Source organism: Agelaius tricolor, unplaced genomic scaffold (genome assembly GCF_023055355.1).
Source record: "Agelaius tricolor isolate 1412-34295 unplaced genomic scaffold, bAgeTri1.0.p SCAF_18, whole genome shotgun sequence".
Lineage (NCBI taxonomy): Eukaryota > Metazoa > Chordata > Aves > Passeriformes > Icteridae > Agelaius > Agelaius tricolor.
In genome coordinates, this window is record NW_027269278.1 from 8,347,868 (window position 1) to 8,375,301 (window position 27,434).

General features: G+C 44.1%; 2 protein-coding genes and 1 long non-coding RNA gene across 8 annotated transcripts in view; 2 read left to right on the plus strand and 1 right to left on the minus strand.

Moving 5' to 3' along the window:
- Positions 1-27,434, minus strand: part of PDLIM4 (PDZ and LIM domain 4) — a 246,788-nt gene that overhangs the window by 178,562 nt on the left and 40,792 nt on the right. The gene's annotated exons all lie outside the window — the stretch shown is intronic.
- The window catches only part of ACSL6 (acyl-CoA synthetase long chain family member 6), a 58,032-nt gene that overhangs the window by 25,015 nt on the left and 5,583 nt on the right, over positions 1-27,434 (plus strand). For 4 of the 6 annotated variants that reach the window (XM_071443173.1, XM_071443175.1, XM_071443177.1 and 1 more), the window contains 19 exons: positions 1,979-2,199; positions 3,789-3,903; positions 4,694-4,758; positions 5,162-5,263; positions 5,385-5,484; positions 6,141-6,319; positions 7,167-7,199; positions 8,194-8,245; positions 13,116-13,189; positions 16,046-16,258; positions 18,717-18,851; positions 19,949-20,083; positions 21,824-21,919; positions 22,748-22,820; positions 23,224-23,312; positions 23,867-23,983; positions 24,222-24,365; positions 25,171-25,272; positions 26,239-26,310. In XM_071443173.1, coding sequence (XP_071299274.1) covers positions 1,979-2,199; positions 3,789-3,903; positions 4,694-4,758; positions 5,162-5,263; positions 5,385-5,484; positions 6,141-6,319; positions 7,167-7,199; positions 8,194-8,245; positions 13,116-13,189; positions 16,046-16,258; positions 18,717-18,851; positions 19,949-20,083; positions 21,824-21,919; positions 22,748-22,820; positions 23,224-23,312; positions 23,867-23,983; positions 24,222-24,365; positions 25,171-25,272; positions 26,239-26,310 — 2,117 coding nt within the window. The remainder of the gene's footprint in view (positions 1-1,978; positions 2,200-3,788; positions 3,904-4,693; positions 4,759-5,161; positions 5,264-5,384; positions 5,485-6,140; positions 6,320-7,166; positions 7,200-8,193; positions 8,246-13,115; positions 13,190-16,045; positions 16,259-18,716; positions 18,852-19,948; positions 20,084-21,823; positions 21,920-22,747; positions 22,821-23,223; positions 23,313-23,866; positions 23,984-24,221; positions 24,366-25,170; positions 25,273-26,238; positions 26,311-27,434) is intronic. The other 2 variants (XM_071443178.1, XM_071443179.1) reach the window with 2 other exon arrangements.
- On the plus strand, positions 8,252-11,766 carry LOC139597652 (uncharacterized). Its single transcript, XR_011681669.1, has 2 exons — positions 8,252-9,193; positions 10,106-11,766. It is a non-coding gene; the product is annotated as an uncharacterized lncRNA (long non-coding RNA).

The following is a 27,434-nucleotide window of genomic DNA, read 5'->3' on the forward strand; positions in this document are numbered from 1 at the left end:
TTACAGGCAGCTGTTGAGGGAGTAATTCCCAGGATTTCAGTGTAACCAGCAAGCTGGGTGGCTGCTTTTGGTGGGATAGGCAGTTTCTGGGAGCAGACTGTCTTAATTGGGACTTGCTGAAATGCTTTTGCACAAATAGGCAATTCATCAGCAAATTAATAGCTCCCTTGCTAAGCTCTCCTTGTTTTTGTAGTAAAAGTGTGTTTGTCAGGCTGCTTTTCATAGTCTGGTGTTGAGAAATATTGAGGGGAGAAATCAGTACTCTGTCTCAGTTCCTAGACTCATTCTATCCCAGAATGGTTTGGATTGAAAGAGACCCTAAAGCTCATCCAGTTCCAAATGCTCTGCCATGACCAGGGACTCCTTACATTAGACCAGGTTCCTCCAAGCTCCATCCAGCCTGTCCTTGAACACTTCCAGGGATGAGGCATCCACAGCTTCTCTGGGCAAGCTGTGCCAGTGCCTCACTGCACAGTTCATACCAACATTATTGCAGTTGCAAAGTCAGTATTTTTTTACATGTGGAAATTTCTGAAAAGGTCCTCAAATCTCAGGAGGCTTGTGGGTATCTCCCAGTAACATCATCTGGATGTGATTATTGGAGGGGTTTAACCATTCTTGAAGAGGCTGGTTGGGGTCCCAGAGGGTTTGCAGAGTCAGGAGTTCTCTGGGAGCAGAGGTGGCTGTGGGATGTTGGTCAGCATCAGGGAGCAGCATGGGGCCAGAGGGACATTTGGGCCAGAGCTCTCAGGGGGAGATGGATGACCCTGATCATGGGCTCTGTGTTGCTGTCCCCTTGCTGCTGCCCTCACCATTTCACAGCCCAAAAGTGAGTGAGGTTAATTGTTTGTTACGTTGGCTGCAAACTTACCAACCTTCTCCAGAGCCTTGTGCAAAGGGTGCCCCTCTCTTCACCACCTGGCCTGTGCCAGCCCCAATGCTCACTTGGCACAAACACAGGAGAAGGCTACTAGAGGATAGTCCTGACCCTCAGGACTCTCAGGATAGTGCAGCCCAGACACTGCTCCCAGGAGGAAAAAAGCAGGTTTGTGTTAGTGGTGCTGTTGTGTGGGAAGTCCTGGCCCCCTCATGGAAGTGAAGCCATGGAACTCCACAAGCTGGAGCAAGGCCAGAGGGCAAGAGGGAAAGGGCTGCCTGGGCTCATGTGGCTGAAAAACTTTTTTAAGACCTTGACTCTTGTAAAGTCATAAATAGAGCTGTGGGAAACCTGAACTGTTTGGATTCCCCCGGGCAGCACCTGCTTGGCTCATTCCTCAGAGGGCTGGCCGGTACTGGGGACTCCTCAGTGAGGAGCTGATACAGGGCTCTCACTGTAAACAGGAGTTATTTAAAATGCTCCTTGTGTACTCAATGCCCCAACACGAGTCCCCAGGGGACCGCCTGACCTCTCACTCTGGAGCAGTGAGCCACCTGCTTGGCTCCTTCTCTCTGGTGGCTGTTTCTGTTTGTGCAAAAGGGAAAAGCAGGATAACTTGCTGTGGCAGAGTCTAGACCAATGCCTGATCCACAGTGTGACCTTGCCTTTCCGAGGAGCAGCTCCCACTCTGTGAGCCCAGCACAACTGTCTGTGCAGTCCTGCTCAGGGAAGGCAGAGAAAGCTCCTGGCAGCCCTGAGGGGTCCTAGCTGGATCCTAAAGCTTGTCCCAGCACCTCTCACTCCAGATAACTGCAGCTGCATCACTTCCTCTACATTGGTGCTCAGCTGTCCTTAGGGAGTGAGCTATCTGTTCTGGCTCACCCTGCTATGGATGCTTCCTCTTTTCTTCTGTCTCTTCCATAGATGCAGTTTTTCTCAGCTAGGGTGGCCACTGGCAGGCAGCCCCTGGCTCAGCAGAGCAGGGTGTCTGCTATGGCTGATGAGGCAAAGCATGTTCTCCTCTTCCCCGAGCCCTGTGCTGCCTCTGCCCCTCCTCAGCCTGACCTCACCCGGCCTGACCCATCCTTGTGGCTCTTGCAGAGGTTGCAGTTTCGCTGGTGGAGAAGATGCAGGCTCAGGAGATCCTGCGGAGCCTGCGGCTGCCCGAGTTTGATGACCTCAGCCAGTTCTTCCGCAACCTGCCGGCCACGGCGCTGGTGGGCCTGGGCGCCTTCGCCGCCGTCGTCGCCTACTGGTTCGCCAGCCGGCCCCGCGCCGTGAAGCCGCCCTGCGACCTGCGCATGCAGTCGGAAGAAGTCGAGGTGAGGGCAACCCCCGCTGGCTTTCCCCAAGGTCTGCGTGCCTGGAAGTCACAGCACGGATTGGGTTGCAAGGGACCTTAAAGATGATCTCATTCCAGCCGCCTGCCATGGGCACTAGACCGGGCTGTTCCCAGCCCCATCCAGCCTGGCCTTTGACACTTGCAGGGACGGGGCTGCCACAGCTTCTCTGGGCAACCTGTGCCAGGCCTCCACCACCCTCAGAGGGAAGAATTTATTTCTAGCATGTAATTTAAACCCACTTTATTTCAGTGTGAAGCCACTACCCCTTGTTCTGTCACTATGTGCCCCTGTAAAAAGTCCCTTTCCAGCCCCTTTCATTAAGGTCTCCCCAGAGCCTTCTCTTCTTCAGGCTGAACAACCCCAACTCTCTCAGCGTTTCCTCATAGGGTAGGTGTCCCATCCCTCTAATCACCTTCATGGTTCCTCTGGGCTTGTTTCTACAGATCTATGTCCACAGGGCACACCAGGAAGGCTTTTTTGTTGTTATTGTTTTGGTAGTTCCCCAACCTCATCCTGAAATCAACCAAGTAATGCACTGTGCCAGGGATCGCTTCACCCCATCACTTCACCTTTTCCTGTTAACTAAAAAACTAGAATACAGCATGTTATTCTCTTAGATTTTCAGTAAAATTTTGGTCTTAGCTTTGCTCAACCATCTGTGGCAAAAAATTAGAGGCACTGCCATTGAATGGGAGAAACAACTGGAAGGCAACAGCTGATGAGACCAGATCACCTGGCACTCTTCATATGTGCCCATTGCTGAGTTTGGTGCTGCAAACTTGGTAATAGTAAGAAAAAGTAAACCTGAATCCATGCTTAGAGGCTGAGGAGTTACTAATCGTTATCCTTGCAAAAGGCTCTGTCTTAAAGAACAGAAATATTTCCGAGTATTGTCCCCACTTATTTTAATATCTGAAAGTGGGATGAGAATTTTTAAAGCCTTTTGTGATGTTCCCGCTAAGATGTCATTGTCTTTAATTCCAACAGTTTTTTAAAAGGGTAGGAGGAATTAACATTTTCCAAGATAGTTTTTCCCTGTGATTAGGGCTTTAGTTAGACTTTTTCTCTGGCTCCCAGTGCAGTCCTGGTTTGGTCATTCTCACCCTGGTTGCCCACTCCTAAAACACATCTGCTGAGCTCATGGCACTGGGGGCTGGGCTCTGCCTTGGTCTGTCCTTCATGTTGGCCTGGATGTCTTTGTGGAAGTGCTCATGGTGCTAGTCCTGGAGACCTGTGGAGCCCAGAGCTGTTGATTCCCCCAGCACATCCCCACTCCATTACTTCCAGATCCATAATTCCTTATTAAATTCCCTAGGGAAATATCAATGATCTCAGGGACAATGAGCTGGGTCAAGTGCTCCTCTGTGACCAGAGGGCTCTCCATATCCCTGAGGTGCTGAGGTCAATGAGGTCCCTCTCACATCCCTTTGGGTCTTGGGGCAGGTGGTGGTCTCAGAGGTCTTGCTGGCATTTGGGAAGTGTGCTGCTTTATGGTGGGAGTTTCCCCATCTCCCACCCTTGGGCAGTGCTGCTGGCTGTGTCATTTTGTGTCACCTGATGTCACGCAGGGCCTGGCCGGGGCGCGCCGCTCGGTGATTGGGGACAGCCCGCAGCTGCTGACGCACTACTACGATGATGCCAGGACCATGTACGAGGTCTTCAGGAGGGGATTCAGCATCTCTGGTGAGAGCATAGTGGTGAGGAGGCCTAGGAGCAGAAGTTGGGAGAGGTGGAGACCAGGCTATGCAGGTGTTCTTACCCCATGGTCACTGGTATCGTCACAGAGCTCTCACACTCTTGAGAATCATCACTTTCCACTCCAAAGAGCCATGATGACTCTTCCCTGCTCTACCATAATTATTTCCATGTCTGCTGTTTATGGTGACCTGCCTCATTTGATGCAACAATGTCATGGTCAGATTAGTATTTTTGGTACCATAAAAAAACCCAGAAGATCTGCACATATTCTGCCCCACAAGACAGGGGTAAATGAAGGACTCAGTAGGTGTATGGAGGAATGGATTTCTGCAAGTAGATACCATTAGCAAATTATTCAAACTTTTCAAATTTTCATCTGGTCTTGCACTGCTGTGTGTTGTTTTACCTTCCTCCAGAGTAGGCTGGGCTAAATATAGTAGTTTTCACCTTTTAAAATCAAAAGTCAGCACAAGTAGTGGGATGAGTGCCCTTATCAGACACTAATGCTCATGTGACCTTTGGAGAAGTGTCTTTTATTGAGGCTGTTTAGGGCAAACTGCTGCTGTCAGTGGGGAGGACTGAGGCCTTTTTGGGGGATTCCAGCAACTCATCTCCCACCAGATGCACTTGTGTGTGTAGTTTGCTGGAGATTGCTGTGAGAACCAACCCAATAACTATGGATTTACTCCTGGAGGGCTCCCCCACATCGTGGCCCCATGTGTTAACTCCTGGCACTGCCTCCCCATAACTCATCATCTCTGCTTGTGTCTTTCAGAGAATGGCCCTTGCCTGGGCTTCAGGAAGCCCAAGCAGCCCTACCAGTGGCTGTCCTACAAGGAGGTGAGCTGGATGTGACACCCACTGTGCATCCTCTTCCCCTGCCCAACACAAGAAGGGGTGTTGGGGTGCCTGCACGTTAGACCAGGGGGTTGCTCATGCACCATTTGATGCTTCCTGCTGTCCCCAGCCTGGCACATCCAGGTGTTACATGGGTGTGTCAGCTTTCAGGGGCTGGCTCCATGCCATGAGCCCACTCCTGAAAGCAGCGCTGAGGCACTCTGGAGCCATGGGGCATCGCCGACCTCATCAACTGCTAGTCAGCTAATGATGGTTCATGATAACATAAAAATTGGACTTCTAGATAGGAAATACAATAATTTGAGAGCCTCCCTGTAAGTCTTGGCTTAATTTGGTATTGCTTTTATTCCTCTTTTTTATGTATTTTCTCCTCTCCAAATTCCAGGTGGCTGAAAGAGCAGAAGCTCTGGGTTCAGGCCTTTTGCAGCAGGGCTGCAAGCCATCCACAAAGCAGTTCATTGGCGTCTTCGCTCAAAACCGCCCAGAGGTGAGATTTTATCTCCAACTTGATGTTGTATTAATAATGTTCCTGACCTGTCAGCTTGTTCTCAAGCTATATCTGCTCTCGTGGCCCCTTCTCACCTTTGTGCTTCCATATTCTCCTTCAGTGGATCATCTCTGAGCTGGCTTGCTACACCTATTCCATGGTGGTGGTTCCCCTGTATGACACCTTAGGTCCTGGAGCCATTCGGTACATTGTCAACACAGGTAAAATCCAAACTGATGTGATCTCAGTTCTGTTGCTCAGAATGGTTCATTTTCTGCTTCTAAAAGACAGATGATCATAGAATCCCAGAATGGTTTGAGTTGAAAGGGACCTTAAAGCTCATCTGGTTCCAACTCTCTCTTCATTGGCAGGGACACATTACACCAGGTTGCTCCAAGCCTCATCCATCCTTGCCATGAACACTTTCCAGGGATGGGACATTGTGATTATACTTGAGTGTCTTGAATTCACTTAGGTTCCTGAGAAGCTGTGTGTCTCTGTGCTGCCTCTGTTGCATTTTCCACATGCTCAGTTGTGCATAGACATGGATAAGGGCTGCTCTGGATGTGGGAATGTGTCCACCCACTCTTGTGTTGCTTGATATTTTGCCTCCTAGATTTTTTTAATGCATGTGGGGACTAATTTGAATATTTTGAACTGACTCCCAGAATAATCATAAATGTCAGCTACAGCTTTGTCATTGAGTTAGGTTAGCTAAGGCTGCATTTTTCCTCATTTTTCAAGAGAAGCATGTGCTGTATGCTGGGATTTCTGGTGTAGCCTGGAGTGACTATCAGAACTGATATAGCGTTAGCTATGAGCTAATCTTGCATTAAAGATTTACTGCAAACAGCTTGTTTGGCTGTTTTTCTTGCAGCTGACATTTCCACGGTCATTTGTGACAAGCCTGAAAAAGCCAAGATACTCCTTGACCATGTGGAGAGGAAAGAAACACCAGGCCTGAGGTCTATAATCCTGATGGACCCATTTGAGAAGGAGCTGACAGAGAGAGGGAAGAGCTGTGGGGTTCGCATCCAGACCATGCAGGAGGTGGAGGTGAGTTTGCTCTCTGTCCCCTTGTACTATTTTTTGTAATATCTGTAAAAAGACAGTACATTGCACAGGGACTTGTGAATTGTGTGCCAGGTTCAGTGTCTGGAGAGCACAAAAGAGCAGCTTGTGGCTGATAATGCTGATGCTTGGTGCACTTGCCTCTTGGTGTTATTCCTTGTTGATAGCAGAGCCAACATTTCAATTCTTTATCCTCAAGCATGCTATCAGCTGCTATTTAAGCATGGGAAGAGGGTTGTTATTTGAGACATTGTCCTCATACAATGTTACCAATAAGTAAAACTTTACAAAAGATTTTACCTTGTAAAATCATGGCTCAGGTCTGTTACTTAGGCTAAGTAGAAGAGGACTGTGGGAAAGAGACTCAGCTGAATTAGGAGTATGAAAAGAAGTTATAAACCATTGTGTGTTCACATTGTGGTTTATGGTGGTTGGTTGAATTATGTTTGTTGTGCTTTAAAACTATGTAACTGATAATGGGCAAACTCCTTAAAAAGGCCTGGTTTTTGCAATAAAGCAGCTCTCCTTTGGACCTGCCTGGGGACTCTGCATTACTAGGGACCCTCACCCACACTACATGTAAGCCTGCAGCCTCACACTTGTTTGAAACACCCCGGATGCAGCTCAACCAACCCCAAACACTACTTGAAATCCAAGGAAGGCACTGCAGTTCAGGCAAGAAACTCAGGATAATGAAGATGTCCTCAGTGCCAGCTAGGAATTTGTCTGCTTTAGCTTACACTCTCCCTTAGTGGATGGCAGATTGTTAGCAAGTGGGTTACACTGCAGGAATTAAGGTGGAAATCACTTTTGTTACTTTCATCTCTTCCAGGACTGTGGCCGTGAGAGCCGGCATGTGCCTGTGGTGAGTGTTGGCTTGTTGCTTTTCCCACTTACAACTGCAGCAGAAGGGACCTTAAAGCTCTTGTTCCACCCCCCTGCAGGGACACCTTCCATGGGTGCTTGGTTGCTCCAAGTCCTGTCCAATCTGGCCTTGAACATTTCAAGGAATGGGACAGCCACAGCTTCCCTGGGCAACCTGGGCCAGGGCTTCACCACCCCCATAGGGAACAATGAGCAGTATTTGCTTTATTTCCTCTACCTGGAACACTTAATTGAGATAGCTCATCCTACTATGAATGTGTTAGTGGGACAGAAATTAAATGCCATTGTTAAGCTACCCTAATTCCACTACCTTACCCTGGTGGCATTGGGGGAATGTCTCTCTACCCTTCACTTTCTGCTGGGGTTCCTATAGTTCAGAAGCACTACTTGGCAGTATTTATATGGGATATTTTGGGAAAATTGCTTTGATATTTTTCACTGGCTGCTCATATTCATACAAAACTCTGAAAAGCAGCTTCTGATATTCAAGCTGTTTATTTAATCATTCATGACCCAAAATAGTGCAAGTATGGGGTGGTGCACTAGAATACAGAGATGCTGCTGGAAATGGGAACAATCAGCAGCTTTGGAATCTTGTCCCCTGTTGTGGAGTTCTTTCCAGAATTGACCTGGAAATTGATGAATTATCTCAAGTTGTGCCACATGTCTAAAGATATAGGTGGTGTCAGTGGGGAAATCAGTGGTGTCAGATTGGAAAATACTAACTGTGAGACAAACACTAAAGCATGCCCTTAGTGCAGCTGGAGCACAGCATAAAGGCAGGAATAGAGTCTGCATTAGCTGAAGAAACCTGGTTAAATATGCTGAGGGGAATTACAGCTTTTTTTTTTCTCTTGTCAGAGCAAAAACATAATTGGTTTGATCTTTAGGTTTCTACAATGTCAACAGTCTCTACCACTGACATATCTGCATTTGACTGATGTGATTTTCTTAATCTCCTTTTGTATTTCTAGCCTCCTCGACCAGAAGATCTGTCAATTGTCTGTTTTACTAGTGGCACTACAGGTAAAAGAGGCATTTTAATCTTGAAATGTTAGAATATCTTATGAAATTAATTATGAATCCAACCTCAATACATACAGACTTGCTGTTATACTGATATGGCAATGATATTTCTAGGCATTTTTAATATTTAAGAATATATAGGTTTATATACTTCTGTAGATTGCAAATTAAAAATAACAATATATTTATTTTTCAACTGAATTCTCTGACATACACTTTGCCAGTATGATTTTGCAGTTGTCTGAAAATCCACCCATGTGTCTTCTTCCCATTTTGTTGTGTAGTTGTGAAGGACTTGGTTGATTGGTATTTATCTTTTGCAAGTATTAACCAAAAAAAAATCCAAAAAACCTAAAATGTGGTTCCACAGCTCTCCATTCTCTGTATCCTAAGCACATTGATGTCTCCAGCCTCACCAAGTTCCTTGTCACCTCTATCTCCTCTTCTTGTGTGTTGCTCATGACACCAAGTGCTGGAGAGGTTTGGCATGAGCCTGGTGCTGGTACTCATGTGCTGCTGGCCTCTTTTTCTTGGAGAGAGGGGCAGCATCATTTTCCTGCCTGTTCTTAGCAGGGGCAGTTCTTTCTCCTCTCTCCAGACCCTGGTCTTCATCAGCTTGCAGGAATTTCCTACTCTTGGGAGCTCAGCCTCTGTAACATCTCCCTGAAAGCTGTGTGGGCAGATGCACAAGGCATCACTGCTTGGGACACTGCTTTCACACTTGCCTGCAGAGAAGGTCCATGCTCCAGGGACTGCTGGAGCAGCTCTTCCAGATCCACCTGTGCTCTTGGGATTGCCTAATGCTTGGTCCTACACCAAAGCATCCTCAGTTTGGTCTCAGCAGAAGATGCTGGGAGATGCTGGTGCTCCTCAGATGGGAGGTCAGGCTGTGCACGAGGGAACAGCTTCATCCTCCACCTCCCAGAAAAGACTTGTGCTTCACACCAGGTAGGCAACTGCTTTATCAGCTCCAAGTACAAGCTCAAGATGTATTAAAAGGGATATTTTACCTTTGTGTATGGTCCTTAGATTTGATATCTGCACTTCAAACTGCCCAGGGCAGGGCACTGAGGGAAAGGAGCCTGTGACTGTGCTCTGTTCCAGCACTGGGCATTCCTAAATGGGAAAGACTGACCTCAGTGCTGGACATGAACATCACAGCCATGTACAGAGTGAGTGCAAAGTGGCTGGGCACAAATGGGAGCAGTGGAAATGGAAGGAGCCATGCTGTGGATGCAGCAGGCACGGTGTGTTTCTGTGCATGGTCAAGTGCAGAGCACTTATCTTTCAAGTCACGTTATTGTTGACATTTTTATTTCTAAATAAGAAATTCTGCATAGAGAAGGTTTCTTTTGATTTTCTTTTTCATTTGCAGATGCAATCATGGGCCAGTTTCCGATTTTGTGCTTTTCTTAGAAACATGCCCAGAGTTACAGAAATAGGACAACCAGGAAGTTCATTTCCCTTCTCCCATCCAAATCAGAGATTTCCAATTTTGCAAATCATCTCAAACTGAACCCTCTCATAACAATGATTTGTGATGCATGAGCCCATCCTCTGCTGTTGCAGGACTTTGCACATCACTCTCTGCCTTTTCCAGAGGTTGCATCAACACTCTGGTCTGTTTTCTACATTGTGCTTTGATGTAAGAGTTTTATATAGCCCATGCAATTTTTAGTAACTAAATTTAGAATTTTCTGCCAAAGGATATGCTCTCTAGGGCTTTTCCAGTTCCAAAGGGTTTTAAATATTTTTGTATGGTATGAAAAACATCTCTGCTCTAGAATTTGTCACCTGAAAATTGTAGAATTGAAAAGAATTCCCCAGGAGCAGACTTTAACACTTGCTTTTCTTTGACAGGATCAGATGCCCCAATGCTTCCTCAGGGAGAAAAGAGAGGCTGTGGTTGCTGATCTTGGATGACAAGAGCAACTTCCATGGTTGTGCCAAGAAGCCATCAGCACTTGGAAATGGGCCAAAGATACATAGATATCCCCAAACTGTCAGGACACAATTTTTCATATTGGCTACTCCAGAGAAATCAGTCAACTGTCATTCCCTCAAGGATCCACTGATCAGGTGGATAAAAATTGCTTCCCAGTGGTTTCTCCCAGCCTGGCCAGTGCATGTTCCTTTTTGCCAGAGCTCCTCAGGGGAGGAAAGTGCTTGCATCCCAGAACACTGGTGGATCACACCATCAAATTTGTGCTGAAGCACTTGAAAGACCCTTTTGGCAACATGGAAAAGGTTCTCTTCTATTCTTTTAAAGGTTCTACTATTGCTTATGAGAACTACCAAACAAGCCTGGCACCAAGACAAGGAGGACTTGACATTCCTGGGTTATTGATGGGTTGCAAGGTATCCATTCTGTAACAGGACACTCACTGGGCCTGTCTTTGTGAGGAAATTCTCTCTTCAAACAAGAGCAGTGTTACAGAAATGGCATTGATTTTTTTAAATAGAAAAGCAGCATCCCTGCCAACCCTCTTCTCTCAAAGTGGTAATTCTGGGAAAGGGCTCATAGAAAGGGGCACCTATTTTTTCTAGGTTAACTCTTAGAACTACTAAGGAAGGTTAAAGCTTACAGGAGTCCCCCAACCCAAAAAGCTGCAGCTGTCCCATAACAGCATGGTTTGTTCTGGATTTCTCCTGATGGAGCTTCTCCTGGCTCCAGCACTGCTGCTCTGCTTAGACACCATCACCACTGCAGCCTGTCCAGGGTGTTGAGCCTGTACAAGAAGAGGGATGCAGAAGAAGGAGTCAGGATGTTAACACTGCTTCCAGGGATGGCAGAGATACTGGATCTGCATTCAAGTCAGAGGGGGAGTGAGTAAATGAGTCAAATATCTGAGAAATCTCATGGAATCACAGAATAGTTTGGCTTGGAGGAGACCTTCAAAGCATGTCTAGTTCCAATTCCCAGCCATAGCAAGGGACACTTTCACCTAGACTTGTTTGCTCCAAGCCCCACCCAGCCTGGCACTGAACACTTGAAATCCTCCAAAAAGCATCTGAAGAATTTTGTCAAGGTGCAGGGACCAGGTGTGTGCCAGAGGGCACAGTTTTGAGTTTCCAAACCAGTACTGAGCACATCCTCTCCACTGTGACACTGCAGGAGCAGAGCTGCTTCTAGAACTGCAGGGGCTGAGCACCAGTGCTTGGCTGGACACACCTCAGTAACACAAGTGATTCTGGAGTCGTGTGTGTATGCACAGCTGACACCTGTTCATGGATGTTTCTTGGAGCCTGGATCCATGTGTGCACCCAGCTGTGAAAATGAGCTGCCAGGCTGGTTTGGCACCTGTGAGCCTGGTTCAGCATGTTGGCATGGGAGCAGCCATGGCTGGCAAAGCTGTCATGAACTTCAGATGGGACCAAACCAACCTCCTGTGCATCATCTTCATCTGCAAGTGTTTGGGACTGAATTACTCAAGGCACTTGGAGCAGCAAATAGGAATTTTCAGTATAATATATTGTGTTAAAAATATCCTGCTCTATTGCAATAAATGTATGCAACAATTGCTACTGCTGTTTGTGCCTGCCTTTAATTATTTGGGAGGCTGAGTAAGAGTGATGGTGGTGGTGCTGGCAGGGCTCAGTGTGCCCATGTCTGTGCCCATGCCCACACTGGAGGGCTGCTGCCAGCACAGCCCTCAAACTGCTCTGAAATGAGAGGATTAAACATACTTTCCTGGGCTGAAACATACTCACAAAGCACCACAGTCTCTTCCTAATCTGAGGGAGGCAGAATGAAATTCTGGCTGGTTTACCATTTTGTTACATTAACTGAAGGAGCTTTGCCAGGCTGCTTGTGCCCAGTGTTCTGGGGACACACTGGGCACCTGCAGGTAAAGCTCCCCTGATCTGCCTTCGCACAGAGCAGCAGGAACTACGTGGCAGTGGTGTGATGGAATTAAAACAATCTGCTTAAAAACATGTTGGAGAGAAAGAGGCTGGCCCCATAATCTTTATTTGAGCTGAGCTACACCTTATTTTCACAAGTAAAGCCTTGGAGGGTGATGAAAAGGGACAGTGCTGTGATAGGAGGATGTGCAGAGCCTTCCATGTCACTTTTTTGTGAACATGGAGGTTCCAGCCTGTGTATTTGCTGAACAAACATTCTGGTTTTGTGTCCAAAAGATATGAAATGCAAGAGGTGTACCATGGTCAGCTGACCATGGTGTAGAAGGAGTGTAAAAAGGCAAATATTGGTGGTGCTGAGATGCCTGTTGGTGGTGGATGAAATGCTGTAGAGGCAGTGCCCAGCTCTGGAACATTACACAGGGGCTCTGCTGGCTCCCTGATGGATTTAGGGCTGTCTTCAAGACACCTCTGCTGCTGCTACTATTCATTACTTCCCTTAATTGTAGTCTCAAAAGGTCTTCTTGTAGCCTAATTTTTACCTGCACTGCTCTCTGCATTTCTCATGTTATTCAGAGTACTGGTTAAGATCTAATAGCCTTTTAAACAGTGTTTCTTGGTGTTCAAGATCATTCTTAGTCAAAATCTGAATGAAATAAATCCTCCCAAGAGAGGCTGGAACAGCCAGCCAAGTCTGATGGCTGTGCTCATTGAGTGGCTCCATCTGAGCACTCTCAGAAATTGCAGTTGGGCTATTGCTGCTGGAACCTGTTTTCCAGAGTCTCCAAGAGAAATATTTCTGTATGCACTATCATTTTATTGAGTTTCGAGTATTGAAGTGGTTTTGGTTCATATTAGTGCACAGAAATGATGGTGAAAATTACATATGTTTCAAAATTGAAGAAGCAAACATAATATTTTAACCATTTATTGTTTTGGCTTTTTTTGTTCAGTTTTTCAAAGTCACCTTCTGGCTTATCTTTTAAACTGCCTCTCTGTTTCCTTTCAGGAAATCCCAAAGGTGCTATGCTGACCCATGGAAACGTGGTGGCGGATTTTTCAGGCTTTTTGAAAGTGACGGAGGTGATTACCCAGAGCTAGAAAACATTGCCATGTGCAGGGTGTGTGGGTTGAGCTGAGGCCCTGCATGGGCTGGAAGGATGCTCTTGCAGATAAAAGATGACATTTTTCCTGCTCAGAGGGCCAAATCCATGGGAATGGAGCAAAGCTGAGTCTACAGTACTGGAGGGCATTAAATCCTCTTTCCAGCCATGGCTCCCAGGCTCTGTAGGGCACTAAGGGCTTCTGAGAAACAATGCTGACTTCTGTAAATTAATTCAGTAACTCTTTTTGAAGAATTAGGGGAGCACACAAGCCCTGTACAGTTGCAACTGGTTCTTGAAGAGTTCAAGCTCCTCTTGTGCTCTGTGTGTCCCATTGTGCCCAAAAATGTCACCATTTATTTGACACCTCTCTGCATACAAAGTGTGTGTGTATATATATAAGAACATACATGATTTTTTACCAGAATGGTTCATGGTTAATTTCATTGATATTCCAGTATATTTCAGTTTTTGTTTTACATATTTCTAATAGAGCATAGCATAGTGCTGGCCAAGTGCCTTTATAATCTGTTTCACACAACATGTAAACTCATGTTTAGAAACAAAATAGGAAGCAAAATCAGTTGCCCATGACATAGTAAGGATTTTATACATCTTATATAAAACAAATCTAAAGAGTCTAATTTCTGGTAGTGAACAGGAATTCTATAAAGTAGTTACATGCATATAGAATTGGTTATCTCATATCCCTTACTGGTCTTATTGCTGATGTTGAGATTACTGAGGTTTTTTACTTTAATCCTGGAATTTTCTGAGATTTCCAGACCACTGGTGTAAAGAAACTCAGCCATGTGATGTAAGAAATGCCACTGAACTCACATGTTCCAATGTTTGCAGGACTGTGCCTCCACAGTGTGCAGCACAAAATGCCAGTGAGGGCTCCTCAGCATGGAGCTTCAGTGGCAGCAAGAGGCACAAATGGAAGCTGAGGTGTGGAGAGGCCTGAGCTTCTAAGGGCAGGCATTTATTTTGGAAGAGCACTAATTTAGAGCTGAGGGAACTTGGCATCTTCCAGAATTGGTCCACTAAATGGATTTAGTGTTTGCTGATGGAGTGGAACCCTCTGCTGATGGAGTGGGATTAATCTCAAAGGTAACAGATTGAGCCCCAAGTCTGGTGTGATTGTAAATTTATCTCCAGTCACCAGAGTATTGCTGGCAGAGGGTAAATGCCTGTAGCTGATCCACAAGATTTGGGTAATGTCTGACCATAGTAATGAAATAGAGTAAAGTGTGAAACATTTGAAAGTAGTATAAATTAAAGAAACAAAATGAGAAGTTCTATGGGTTTGTTGTTTACAAGTTCTTGTGGCAGTTTTGCTTAGTTCAGTGATTTTTAAAAACCAAATGTATTTTTAAGCCAGAGCTTTATAATAAGGTTGTTCTCAAATACCAAGAAGCTGTTTGCATTTTTACATTTAACTGGACAACTGTGCCAACTGTGAAATGCTATTCAATGGCATAATTTTGGTCTGATTTAAAACTAGATTATTTTGTCTGGGCTCTTACAGCAGTAATAAAAAACCCCTGGTTGATATTAAAGGTTTTGCATTACTGTGCTTGCAGAAAATGAAGCCAAATTGAAATAATGTGTAAATAGATTTGCAGGCCCTAATGGCTTCATTCAGACTGACAGACACAATAATATGAAATGGGATGCTGAGAACACCCACATGGTCAATGATGTTTGACTTTGGTAGTGATGGCTGGGAGGCCATAACCAAATCTGACCAGCCCAGATTTAACTTCAATAAAATATCCCCTGAGGGAGGAACTCCTGTGTCTGCCTCCACTGTATCCCAGATCAGGGGCTATTGATTCTTTCTGAGCAGTGGAGGTGCAAGTGGGTATAAACTGTTAATATTGTGAGCTGATAGATTTTTATACCCATTTTCCACTAACCACTGGCCTTGATGCAAATTACTGGGTAGTCAACCTTTCAGTTTTTCTAATCCATAGTATTACAGCAAGCTGTTCCCTAGGAGATGCAGGCAGAAAGGTTATTTTCTTTGGGGAATGGGTTAGGTAAGGCTCTTGGGGCCTTTGTTTATTCCAGCCTTCAAGAGAGAGTTAAAAACTTGGCAAAATCAAGACTTTGGTCACTTTTCTTCCCCTCTTCCCTTCTTTCCCCTGTCTATGGGACAGTCGTAATGCCCTTAAAATATTTGAATCACTTAAAATGATGAGAAACACTAACAGAAGTAATTAGTTTTTGAAGCCTAAGATTAAATCATTAGCTTTACAACACATTGATTCAAACCAATGATTAACCCAAGAAAAAGGGAAAAAAATGGCTAATTTTGACTCTAGTAACACTGTGATTTTTGAATGGGCTGGATGCAATGTGGGAAAGTGCTGCTCCTGCAGAGCCCTGCTGGTGTCCAGGGGGCTCCTGCAGGTTAGCACTGGGATCCTGGGGGCTCCTGCAGGTTTGCACCAGGATCCTGCTGCCTGGCACAGCTGAGAGCACAGATCAGGGTCTCGGCACCTCCTGGTAGAAAGCAGTGGATAAAAATGGGATTCTCCATCAGGGTGAGCCTCCATTCCCAGCGTGGCTACAATATCTGCCTTCTGCCAAGGAGAGCCCTCTGCATTGCCCTGTGTGTACATCTCCGTGCTCTTTACTCCTCCTGCTAACTGAGCTCCATGATGCTGTGGCTTTAACGCTTCCCTGTGTCCGCCGCTCCCTCCTCTCTTGACAATCTTTACCCTTTTGCTCCTCTGGTGCCATTTTTCTTTTTATTATTTTATGACTTTCTTGTTGTCTTCCTGTCAGTGTTTCTTTCCTTTCTGTCTCCCATGCCCTCCACCTGCAGAAAGTGATCTTTCCGAGACAGGACGATGTGCTCATCTCCTTCCTGCCTCTGGCTCACATGTTTGAAAGAGTTATACAGGTAAGAAACCTGCCTGAACTGACGAGGCCTCGTGGGGCTCCTTGTGTTTTCTTCCAGAGTCAGTGGTCTCCTACTTGTGAGGATGTACACATTTCCTATTTGCCTTTAGCACACATGTTTGAGAGAATGGTACAGGTAAGGTCATGGTGTCAGTGGAAATAGTCTTTTTTCCACGCCACAAACAAAAAAATAAAATAAAATGAATAAAATACTAAATAACCAGCGATATCTTTAGTAGCACTAAAAAGGCTTGTACTCCAGAAGTGCCACGTGCATAACACCAGAGCCATGGTCTCAGTGACATGGCTGTGAGTCCAGAGCAAGGCCAGGAGAGTTTCCCAAGTTTTCCAGCTTACACCTGGCTCAGGGTTTGAAAAACAGCCCTCCAGCAATGAGCCAGACTCATGGCTCACACAGCTCATGGCTACTGCTACCTGAACTGTTTGTGGGACAGATTTTCACAGCACTCTAGGATGAGGTGTCGTGTGAGTCAAGATAATTTCATGCCATTTTCTACATCAGCTAAAATTATTTTTTGCATAAATAACATGATCTACAAAAAAAAAAAAAAAAAAAAAAAAAAAAATCCTAGCCTGGCAGATACTGAAAAAGAAGAAACTGAGATCATGGTGAGACACATGATCCTCCTGGCAGGGCAGCATGTGGTGGCCATTAACTGGAGCCTGTGTCCCCCAGGAATTATGGCAGATTCAAGTCCTTGCTAGCCCACAGAACTGACTTCATGTCTCTTTTTGGGTTGTGCTGCAATTGGTGAGTTAGGCAAGTCAGGTGAGACAGTCACATCAGTCTCCTGGCCTGAGAAGCTGCAAACTTAAAATAGATCCAGTATGTGAAGGTTGGATCTGGATCCAGTTGCAGCTCTGTACTTTCTCAGAGAGGCCTGTTTCAGGCTGAAAGCACACTCTCTGAGTCAGACAAGCATCTGAATAAAAACCTCCCACTTCTTAGTAACATCTGTGCCAGAAATAATATATTTTTCCCTGTTAAAACTCTCACAAATTGGAAGTAAAAGCCCATGAAAGATTTAGAGAATTACAGCCCAGCCTTTCTCCACCTGCAAGGCAAGTTGGTCAGTGTGCCAGCACTGTTCAGCAAACAAGAATATAATTATTCAAAATTCATCTGATGGGTGGGCAGAAAGACATTAGAAACATTGAAAATGCTTTCATTTCACAGGACCTTGCTGTACTGAAAGGGACAGCCTCCAAAGGATGTTCAGGTTTATCCTCCCATCAGAAACAGCTTAATATAAAGATTTTTTCAAAAGGGTTAAAAATTTCAATTTTCAAAAGCTTTTTGAACAGCAAGCACTGCATCAGTGTCCCTAGTTTTAGCCAGAATTTTTCATTCCTGGAATTTACAATTAAAATAATACAGATACATTCTTTAAAGCTAAAAATTTCTAGTTGTTATTTCCAGTTCCCAATGAGCACACTGGTTACTTTTTTTTAATTTAAATTCATGTGCAGTGTAAAGCACAGATTCAGCAGTGTGATTTTCATTAAACCCACATCACATGTGTAAAATTCCTGTGGTTTCAGCTGATGGAGACAGTCTCTAACTGCCTGACAGAGCAGTGAGAGCAATTTGGTTAGTACTGCAGATTTTTAGGAGCTGCACAAAAGATGTGCATGTCTCTTAAGGAATTTTCAACTTACTTAGTTATTTGGGGAAGACAAGCCCACAAAAGGGAGCTGAAGTTTTCAGTCTACTCAGGAAGGCTGGGCTCAGCTCTGGCATCACAGGGGCACTTGCTGAGGACCCTCTCCATGCACTGTAAAACCATGGGAGAAGTGCTGGTCTCCAAATGTTCTTCAGTGATAAAATGCCAGACTGACCCAGTCTGTGCTGGCTTCTTGGCAGGGTTACTGGTCACCAGTAACCAGCTACCAGCTGGCTCATGGCCAGCAGCCCCTCTGCCCCATCTCACATACTGGGCTCCATTCTGCTGATGAGGAAAACACTCTGCTTTGTTTTCAAGTACAAGGCTTCTGGATTTGTAGTTTCCATACAAATCAAGCACCTTTCATTAAGTGGGCTTTATTTCTGGGATACAGGATCAGGCACTGTATTGCTAACGTAGTTTATATTGTTGTATTTAAACAAAACTAAAGTATTAACATCTAAAAATTGGCTGCTGCTCTGTGTTTTATGATGTTTCTTACTTTGCATTTCTGTATTGATAGGTCCTCATGCTGTGAGCTGCTATGGGAGGGCTGGGCTTTAGCAAAGTTCTGATCCAGACTCTGACCCTAACTGGGACTTCTCCATCCCCATATGCAGGGGATGAAGGGAAATCCCTTCTGAAAATTTTGATTCCTTGTTCTTCCACAACAAGTGGTAAATTTGGTGGATGCTGAATTCCTTGTCCTGAAAAATGCCCAGAACTATTTGGATATTTCACTCCAGCGCAAAATCTATTGTTACTTTACTGTATTTCCAAAGTCCCATTTTTGCTACATTGCAGAGCAGAAATTCAGAAAAGGAGCTTCTGCGCTTGGGAGAGGAATGCTTTGCTTTGGGAACTGAAAGCCAAGGGGTTACATGTGTTCCTCTTTCTCCCCATCTGTAGTCTGTAGTGTACTGCCACGGAGGGCGAATTGGCTTCTTCCAAGGCGACATTCGCCTCCTGTCTGACGACATGAAGGCACTGCGGCCAACCATCTTCCCTGTCGTGCCACGGCTGCTGAACAGAATGTATGACAAGGTGAGCTGCATCTTGATTTTACTCTTTTTGGAACAATGGAGTTTATGTCCCTTTACTACTCATGTGGAAGAACCCCCTTAGTCATGGAGATTTCTCAAGCAGGTGACACTATTTCTGCCTTGCTGCAGACACATTCTCACCCTGTGTAATGGATACAGCTCCTTCAGTGTGTAAGCCTGTATTATGACTTACACAGACTCCAGACACAGCTATCACATGAGTATGAAATCCTTCTGTATTAGCTTCCTACCTTGTTCTCACTAACAACTCTGACATTTCTAGAGATACAGGATTTTTTTTCAACACAGAAACATCAGTCAAACCTGGCTGCACAAGGACTTTTTGTGCCCTTCGACCAGATTTGAAACTCAAATCTCTTGTTCTGGTGGCAACAACAGCTGGAAATCAGAAATTTTAAAAAGTCTTTGAGGATTTAGGCAGTGTAAATGTGACAGTGGTTTTTGGATTTAGAAATCTTTAAAACTAAGGTAAAGGTATTGCGGGGTATTTAAGACAGGCACGTCTGGTCATCATGTTAAATCTGTTTGACTAGCTGGGAATATTTATTCCTCAGAAGACTTATCTGCTAAAGACAAGCTTAAGCACAAGCTCCTGATGTAATTTTTCCCAAAGGTCAGGGCTTCTGTGCTTTATTAATGGGACAGGCACTGGGGGTTTCTCATTTGTTGAGGTGGAGTTTGTGCTGGTGCCTGATTAAGCTCAGGTAAATGAAGCCCCCATCACCACATCAGCCACCACTGATACCTGTTCATGTTGCTCATTGCCTGTTGCTCAGGTTGCATGAACATTACAGAATCCTATCACAGAAATGATATAGTAAGAGCAGCCTTGTCAATCCAGTTGAAGCCTGCACCACCATCCTGTCTTTTTCCCCAGAGGAACCACATGTGCAATAGGGAATGGAGCAAAACACATCATTCCTTTTTCCCCACTAACAAACCCCAGTTCAGCCTTGTTTACCTGGACTGCAATTGTAACTGTACCCACCTGGCTGTGTGGGGTGTCATGGGGAGAAGAGGTGTTGATGTGCTCCCTCTCCTCTGTGACACCTCATCTGCCATCCTGTGCTCCTGCAGATCTTCAGCCAGGCTGACACATCCCTCAAGCGCTGGATCCTGGAATTTGCGGCCAGACGGAAAAAGGCCGAAGTTCGAAATGGCATCATTAGAAACGACAGTTTGTGGGATAAACTTTTCTTTAATAAGATACAGGTAAGTGATTCGAGAAGTGAGTCTGAAGTGAAAGAACTCTTGCTTCTTCTAGCAATTACTAGTTTTTTGACAAGGCAGTTTCAGACAGTAGGAAAAATTTCTTCATGGATAGGGTTGTCAAGTATTGGAACAGGCTGCCCAGGAGAGTGATGGAAGTGTTAAAAAAGGGGGTGGATGTGGCAGTTGAGGACATAATTTAGTTGTGAAGATGGTGCTGGGTTGATGAAGGAACTTGATGATCTTAGAGGTCTTTTCCAGCCTTAACAATTCTATGATTCCTTAAAGGCACTGTAGTCCACTTGCCTGATGATGAACTGTGGGCAATCACTACTCACTAGTGAACAACAGATTGGAAAATAGAATAGAAAAAGGGAACTGAGCACAGTTTGTTGCTAGTGAAGGTTTCCTTTTTTTGTTTGTTTGTTTGTTTTTGTTTTTAAGCACCATGCATAATGTCAAAATTTCCATTCTCTCAGGGATAACTTTTCAGAGGGAAATAGAGAAACACAAGGCAAGCTAAGATGACATTTGCCACATCCCTCTTCAGCAGCACTAAGAAATCACTAATTTATGGAATAGTGCCAAAAAATTTTTGCAGCTCTCAGATAGAAGAGGGAGGGAGAAGGAAAGGTATCTAGGGATGAAGTTCAGAAAGGTGGTCATGAAAAGGCGGTCCCTGATCAAAGAGATGCTGCTCCAAAGTTTTCTGGAAAATCTCAACAAATAGTATTGGACTTAGGGTTGGGTTGCAGTTGGGTATATTCAAACCCACTTTTCTTCCTAGGAAAAGAATAAAGTTGTAAAGAAAAATGCACACATGAATCATGGTTTAGCAACCATGAATAAAGAAATCAGAATGCCCTTCTGCTTCCCACGCATCTCAGTTAAAAAGATATTAAATTGGCTTTAAACCAGGTTTTTCTGGGCTCTGTACTACTCCAAGAGGCTCTAATTACTTCATTTTTTTAATCGGATGACTTATCTGGAGACATGCCACTTTATTTTTAACTAAAGAAACTGACTGTACTTGTGGTCTGTGGATTAGTTGTCCTCAGTGTGCAAAGATAGCAGAGCTCACCCAGCCGGGAGCGAGCCAGGCTGCATATTGATGCAAGGGCTGGCGAGACGGGCAGACTCAGTCAGCAGTTGTTTTCTTTTGTGCTGGGTTTTCTTTTTTACTTCTAGAATAAAGAAAAGGAAATGAAGGGGGAGGAGAAAGAAGTGAAATAGGACACAGGAATTGATGTAATACCCTCCAGAAATATTTGAAGGTCATCTGCCTTAAAAAAGGCACAACATTATTTTAGAGGGCTTGGGAGGCAATTCATTAAACCCAGTGAGGTGTAAATAAGCAAAGAAGACTGGATGGGGAAGAGTCTGTTTTCCCCAGCAGTTCCCAGAACTAGGTCTGCAGCCTGCCCAAGCACAGCAGTTGCAGGAGCCCAGGCTGAGCAGCTTGTCCTGCCAGGGACATGAGCACTCCTGTCTCTGTACACTGAATGGGCTTTTATCCCTCAGGAAAGCTTCAGAGCTAGCTCATATTTCCATAGATGGCCTCATCACAGAACCACAGAATGGCTGGGTTGGAAGACTCCTTGAAGTTCATCTAATTCTGACCCCATGCCATGGGCAGGAAATCCTGCACATCTATCCTAGAGAGAGCATTTTGTGCAAGCTCATGGTTTTGCCATCTGCAGTAGCTTCTGATGCTTTCTTTTGTTTCCTCCTGCTACCAACCAGGCAAGTCTTGGGGGATGTGTCCGCATGATAGTGACAGGCGCTGCCCCCGCGTCCCCGACTGTCCTGGGCTTCCTCCGCGCAGCCCTCGGATGCCAGGTGGGTTTGTGTGCCTGCCCAGGGGTGTTCATCCACTGCTAGCAAGAGAACTCCTGGTGTTTAGGAAAGGAGATGGGTTACACCCTCAGAACTGCATTTAGGACAGCTGTACCAGGATGGATAGAGCAGCAGGGCTTGAGGCAGCCACGGAGTTCTGGTACACCCAGAGCTCAGTGGGGTGGGAACAGCCCTAGGATGGCAGCAACAAACAGGCAAGAGATGTTTTCATTTTGGGCATCTCCCAGAAAAACCCCACAGGCTCATCCCACCCACTTCTCAGCACCAAATTGAGTATGTGAAATTAAATGTGTTCGTGCAAGTGCTGGGAACTTCATTACACAAGTTTTATGCTATATATAAATGGAGAGAGCTAATCCTCAGACATCAGATGAACACTGCATTATTTCTCTGTGAGAGGAAGCCCAGAGCAACTGAAAGGTCTCATTTGAGAGCCTAAAATTAGTCAGGGAAAAAAAAAAAAAGGTGGATTTTCAAAATGTCCCACAAAAATACCTTTTTTTCCCACTAATAAGTTCCTCTCATAGTGTACCATATGTCCTGAATCAAAGGCTAAGTGCTCAACTCATCATCTCCCTATTTTCAATGATATAGAGCCATGGTCTTTCCTAGTTATGTAGATGGAATTTTGTACACAGTAGAAGCCAGTGTGTGGTTGCCCATTTACCAGGGACATGGCAAATGGGCAACCACACACTGCAGCTGCAGGCTCAGCTCACAGGACTGTGCAACACAGGGCAATGCTTGGGATTTCAGTTTGTAATAGCAAAATCTTTTATGATGTTTTAAAGATACTTGTCTCTTTGTCAGGTTTATGAAGGCTATGGCCAAACAGAATGCACAGCTGGATGCACCTTCACAACTCCAGGTGACTGGACATCAGGTAATTATTTTCTTCCACCATTTGAAGAAATAAAAGAAATGCACATTCCTTTAGGAAATTATGGACTGTAACATCAAGGCCAGGTTGGATGGGGCTTGGAGAAACCTGATCTAGTAGAAGGTGCTCCTGCCCCTGGCAGGGGGTTGGAATGAGATGAGTTTTAAGGTTCCTTCCAACCCAAACCACTCTGTGCTATTTCAGAATAGGTTTTATATCTAAAGAGGAGGTGTCGGTATTTAGTTTTAATGGTGCAAAACCTTAATTAAGTAAATTATTTCTGCATACAGACACAGCTCCTGCAAGAACAATCAGTGTATCTACAACTATGCAAGTAACTAATGATAAAATGCTAATTATTGTTTATAGGAGAGATGACAAGTGACTTGATAACTTTGATTTCCAGGTCATGTAGGAGCCCCTTTGCCCTGTAACTTAATCAGATTGAAGGATGTGGAAGAACTGAATTATTTTGCTTCCAAAGGAGAAGGAGAGGTAGCAAATCACATTTTTATATCAAATTCTCACTAGTTAACACTGTATGAAGTAGTTTCTAGAAGCATTTGACCTTTGTAGTGTGCATGGTTGCTGATGGGTTGCATCGTGCAATCAGGAAAGGAAATGGAAGTTTAACAATAGAGCAGTAAAAATTAATGAAAAAGGAGCTGTGGCAGTACTTCCAGCCTGATTCCTTAAACTGCTAAGACTGAATTAGTTCAGCTAAGAAGAGCTGAATTGCTATGATTTCTACATTGCTGTGATCTCTACATTGCTGTGATTTCTATACTACACAAAAATTAAATGTATTGAAATAATTTTAATTTTAACTGCAAATGGAATGCAAATCAACTTCAAACAAATCAGTTTTGCAAAGCCTACTTCATATTTCCATTAGCTTAAAAAAATCCATAGATAGTTTAATAACCCAATCTATTTTAGTTTCATGGAGCACAGTCATTAAAATATTTCAAATTTAGTGAGTTGCTACTTAATTTATATTTATAGCAGAATAAGAAAATAATTCATCATCATCCCTGGTTGTTTTGCAGATCTGTGTGAAAGGACCCAATGTGTTTAAAGGTTACTTGAAAGATGAAGAGAGGACAGCTGAGGCACTGGACCAGGAGGGCTGGCTTCACACAGGAGACATTGGAAAATGGTTACCTGTGCGTACTGGACACACTCAGAGTTCTTGGGGAAATTGTATTATCCCAAGTAAATTTTCAAGGGCTGAACTTAGGTCTCCAAGCAGGTCTATCTTTACAAAGGATTGAGTTTATATTTGGCAGAATAAGCATTTGAAAGCACAACAGGCAATTGAAATCTCTGTTAAAGACAGACAGCTTGCTGAGTTTCTGTGGTTAAATAACTTCTCTGGGAATTCTCATTTCTTTCTCCTAACAGAATGGGACCCTTAAAATTATTGATCGGAAAAAGCATATCTTTAAACTTGCTCAGGGAGAATACATCGCACCAGAGAAGATAGAGAATATCTACATCCGCAGTGACCCTGTTGCTCAGATCTATGTCCATGGAGACAGCCTGCAGGTACAAACCAAGCTTTCACAAAATCTTACTTTACTCTTAGTAGTTAGAAGACAGAGCTGGGCTTGAACGAAGGGAAAATGTGTACAAACCAAGCTTTCACAAAATCTTACTTTACTCTTAGTAGTTAGAAGACAGAGCTGGGCTTGAACGAAGGGAAAATGTGAGTGGATCATGCCACACTGTGTCCCTCCTGCTTTGGAGCTGGCTGACAGCCAGGCAGGAACTGAGCTGCTGGTGTGATCCTGAGCAGCTTAGAGAATGCTGTGACCAAAGATCAGCCTTTTAAGTTGGCTTTGGTGTCACTCTTGGGGTCTCCAATGTTGTCCTTTGCCACCATGCCTGTGGTAAGCCAGGAAAGGCAAAGCCACTGCTGCCCCTAACACTGCCTGCCCATTCTGACCAATCTTGTTCTGTTAATTTGCACATTTATACACACACTTACAGCTTCTGAAGCCATGGCAATTCATCCTCTGCATTCAAGGCTCACAAGCATGAGCCTTCACTTGGCATCAGAGTTTGCCTGGGATTTGCAGGGCCATGTGAGTTATTAATGTCCAGGAGGAGCACAAACCCAGCTGAGGGTATTAAATCTGCTGGTAAATGCAGTCACAGACAGCCTTTTATCTGAGAAAAAGGCACAGGCATCAGAATGTACTTCATGACAATATGTTAGCAAATTATTGACATAATTAAACAAGAAGTAGTAAACATGCAGAAATTCAGCTGACTTGTGTATTCACTTCAATGTGGAGCCTAGAATATGGTTCAGCTTTAGCCTGCAACTCTCCTTCTCCTTTACCTACAGGCCTTCCTGGTGGGAATCGTGGTGCCTGATTCTGAAGTCATGCCAGGTTGGGCAAAGAAAAGAGGGTTTGAAGGAACATATGCAGAACTCTGTAAAAATAAGGTTTGTATCTGCAGTACAGACCTTTTTTTTTTTTTGCTGTCGCATGATGTGTGCACAATATTGTGTGCACATCTAGGAATGACAATTTCAGTGACAACAATTATTTCCTCACTGAACATTCAGCAGGGTTGACCTGGATCCAGTGATATGTGTTGACTGGTGGTACCAAGCTCTGCCAGCACTGGTGTGGGGGGAGAAAGAGCCTCTCTTGCAGAGAACAGCAGTGCAGCAGGACGAGAGGTTGTGTTTGCTTAGATTTCTTAAATAAGACAACTAAACAAAACTTCTTGCTGGTCTTCTCTGTGGTGACCAGCAACAGGACCAGAGGGAAGGGCCTGAAGTTGTCAGAGGAGGTTTAGGTTGGATATTAGGAAAAGGATATTTTCCCAGAGAGGGTGGCTGGGCACTGGAAGGGGACTGGTCACACCATCAATTCTGACAGAGCTCAAGGAGCAATTGGATAACACTCACAGGCACGTGGTATGACTCTTGGTCTGTTCTATGAAGGACTGGGATTGGATTCCATGGTTCTTGTGGGTCCCTTCCAACTCAGGACATTCTATGATTCTATAAAAAGGACCCCAGTCATAGACACACGCTCTCTAATACTGAGGAATTGCACTGGATCACATCAGTAAATACTGATGCCACTGAACCATTCCACTGGTGTCTGTGGCAGTGATTCTGCATTGAAGTCTGGCAGATGGCTGAAGGACTGTAAATTGAACAGCTATGTCACATTGCTGGTTTGAAAATAGAACCTTACTTTTCATACCAAGGAGACACTTAACATCACCACACTTAGTGTAATGTTTATACATTACAACAGAATTTTGCTAATTACATACTAACTGTTAGTAAGGCACTTGAACTTTGCTCAGAAACACTTTTTTTGGTGAACAGTGAACATTAATTGCATGTAAGGTTGGCTATGGTAGCTCATGAGGAATTTCTGTTTTGATGCAGGAACTGCAGCAAGCGATAATGGAAGACATGGTACGGTTAGGGAAGGAGAGTGGGCTTCACTCCTTTGAGCAGGTAAAATGAAACACATCCTTCAGTGTGCTCAGACAGGCCATCTGTCTGTACAGAAGAGGGATTTGTCAGCATCTATCATGTTACTACAAATCTTTGTTGCAGCTGCACATGATGTTTTTGGAAAGAGCTTTATTGCTGGCAAGCTGTATTTATTCCTTTAGAAAAATGTATTTGCTGTGATTCTGCTTCCCACCTATGTTTAAAATTTGAATTAAATTTAGTGAAAGTTTTGGGTGCAGAGGTCAAAATCTTAATCAGGGACATAGATAATCTCCAGAAAACCAGAGGTCAAGATAAACATCTGTAGGAGTCTGACTTTTCTGCCACTGAAAGCTCTGTTAGAAATTGGGTCACTAATTACTACTCTTATACCTGACCTTGAAATGCTGCTGGTTTCTTTATCTTTAGTCTGGGCACTAGTTCTTTCCTGCTTGTGTAAATATTTCTGAAATAGAGCTACAAACACTTCAGAAGGGGAGATCTGAAATCAACTGTGGTCTGCATAACATTAAAAACACAGAAAAATTATCCACCCCACTTTAAAATGTCAAATGCTTATTTCTGTTGAGAAAACCAAACATCTTAATCATTACATATAATTAGCAAGGGCTTTTTTGCTTTTGTTCAGACTGTTTCTGGGTGATAATTCTAATGAGTAATTCACCATATTGGAGTGGAGTAGAAGCATCATTAAACATAACCCTATTATTCTTAATTTCTCAATTACCTATGCAAATGAAATGGCAGCGAAAAGAAATTTATTTAAAAATAATGCAGTAAAAAGCATAGTTTTTAATGCACATAATTGTCTGTGCCAGTAAGTCTTGTTTGCTTCTGTCATGGTCTTCAGAGTATGAAATATCCTCAAGTAATTGATTCCACCAGCAGTTTACAATTAATAAAGTATAAAGTAGTGAGGAAAGACTTGTCATCTTTCTAAATATTGGAATAAAATAATAAGAGAATAGAATAAAAAATGATACCATTTTCAAAATTAAAGTGTTTCAAAACTTCATCTTTGTTGCAATATGTAATCTTAAAACCAAATTTTGAGCCAAATACTGTGGGTAATATTCATATGGAATGGGATCCCCTGTTTATGGGGATACTCTTTATCATCCCCA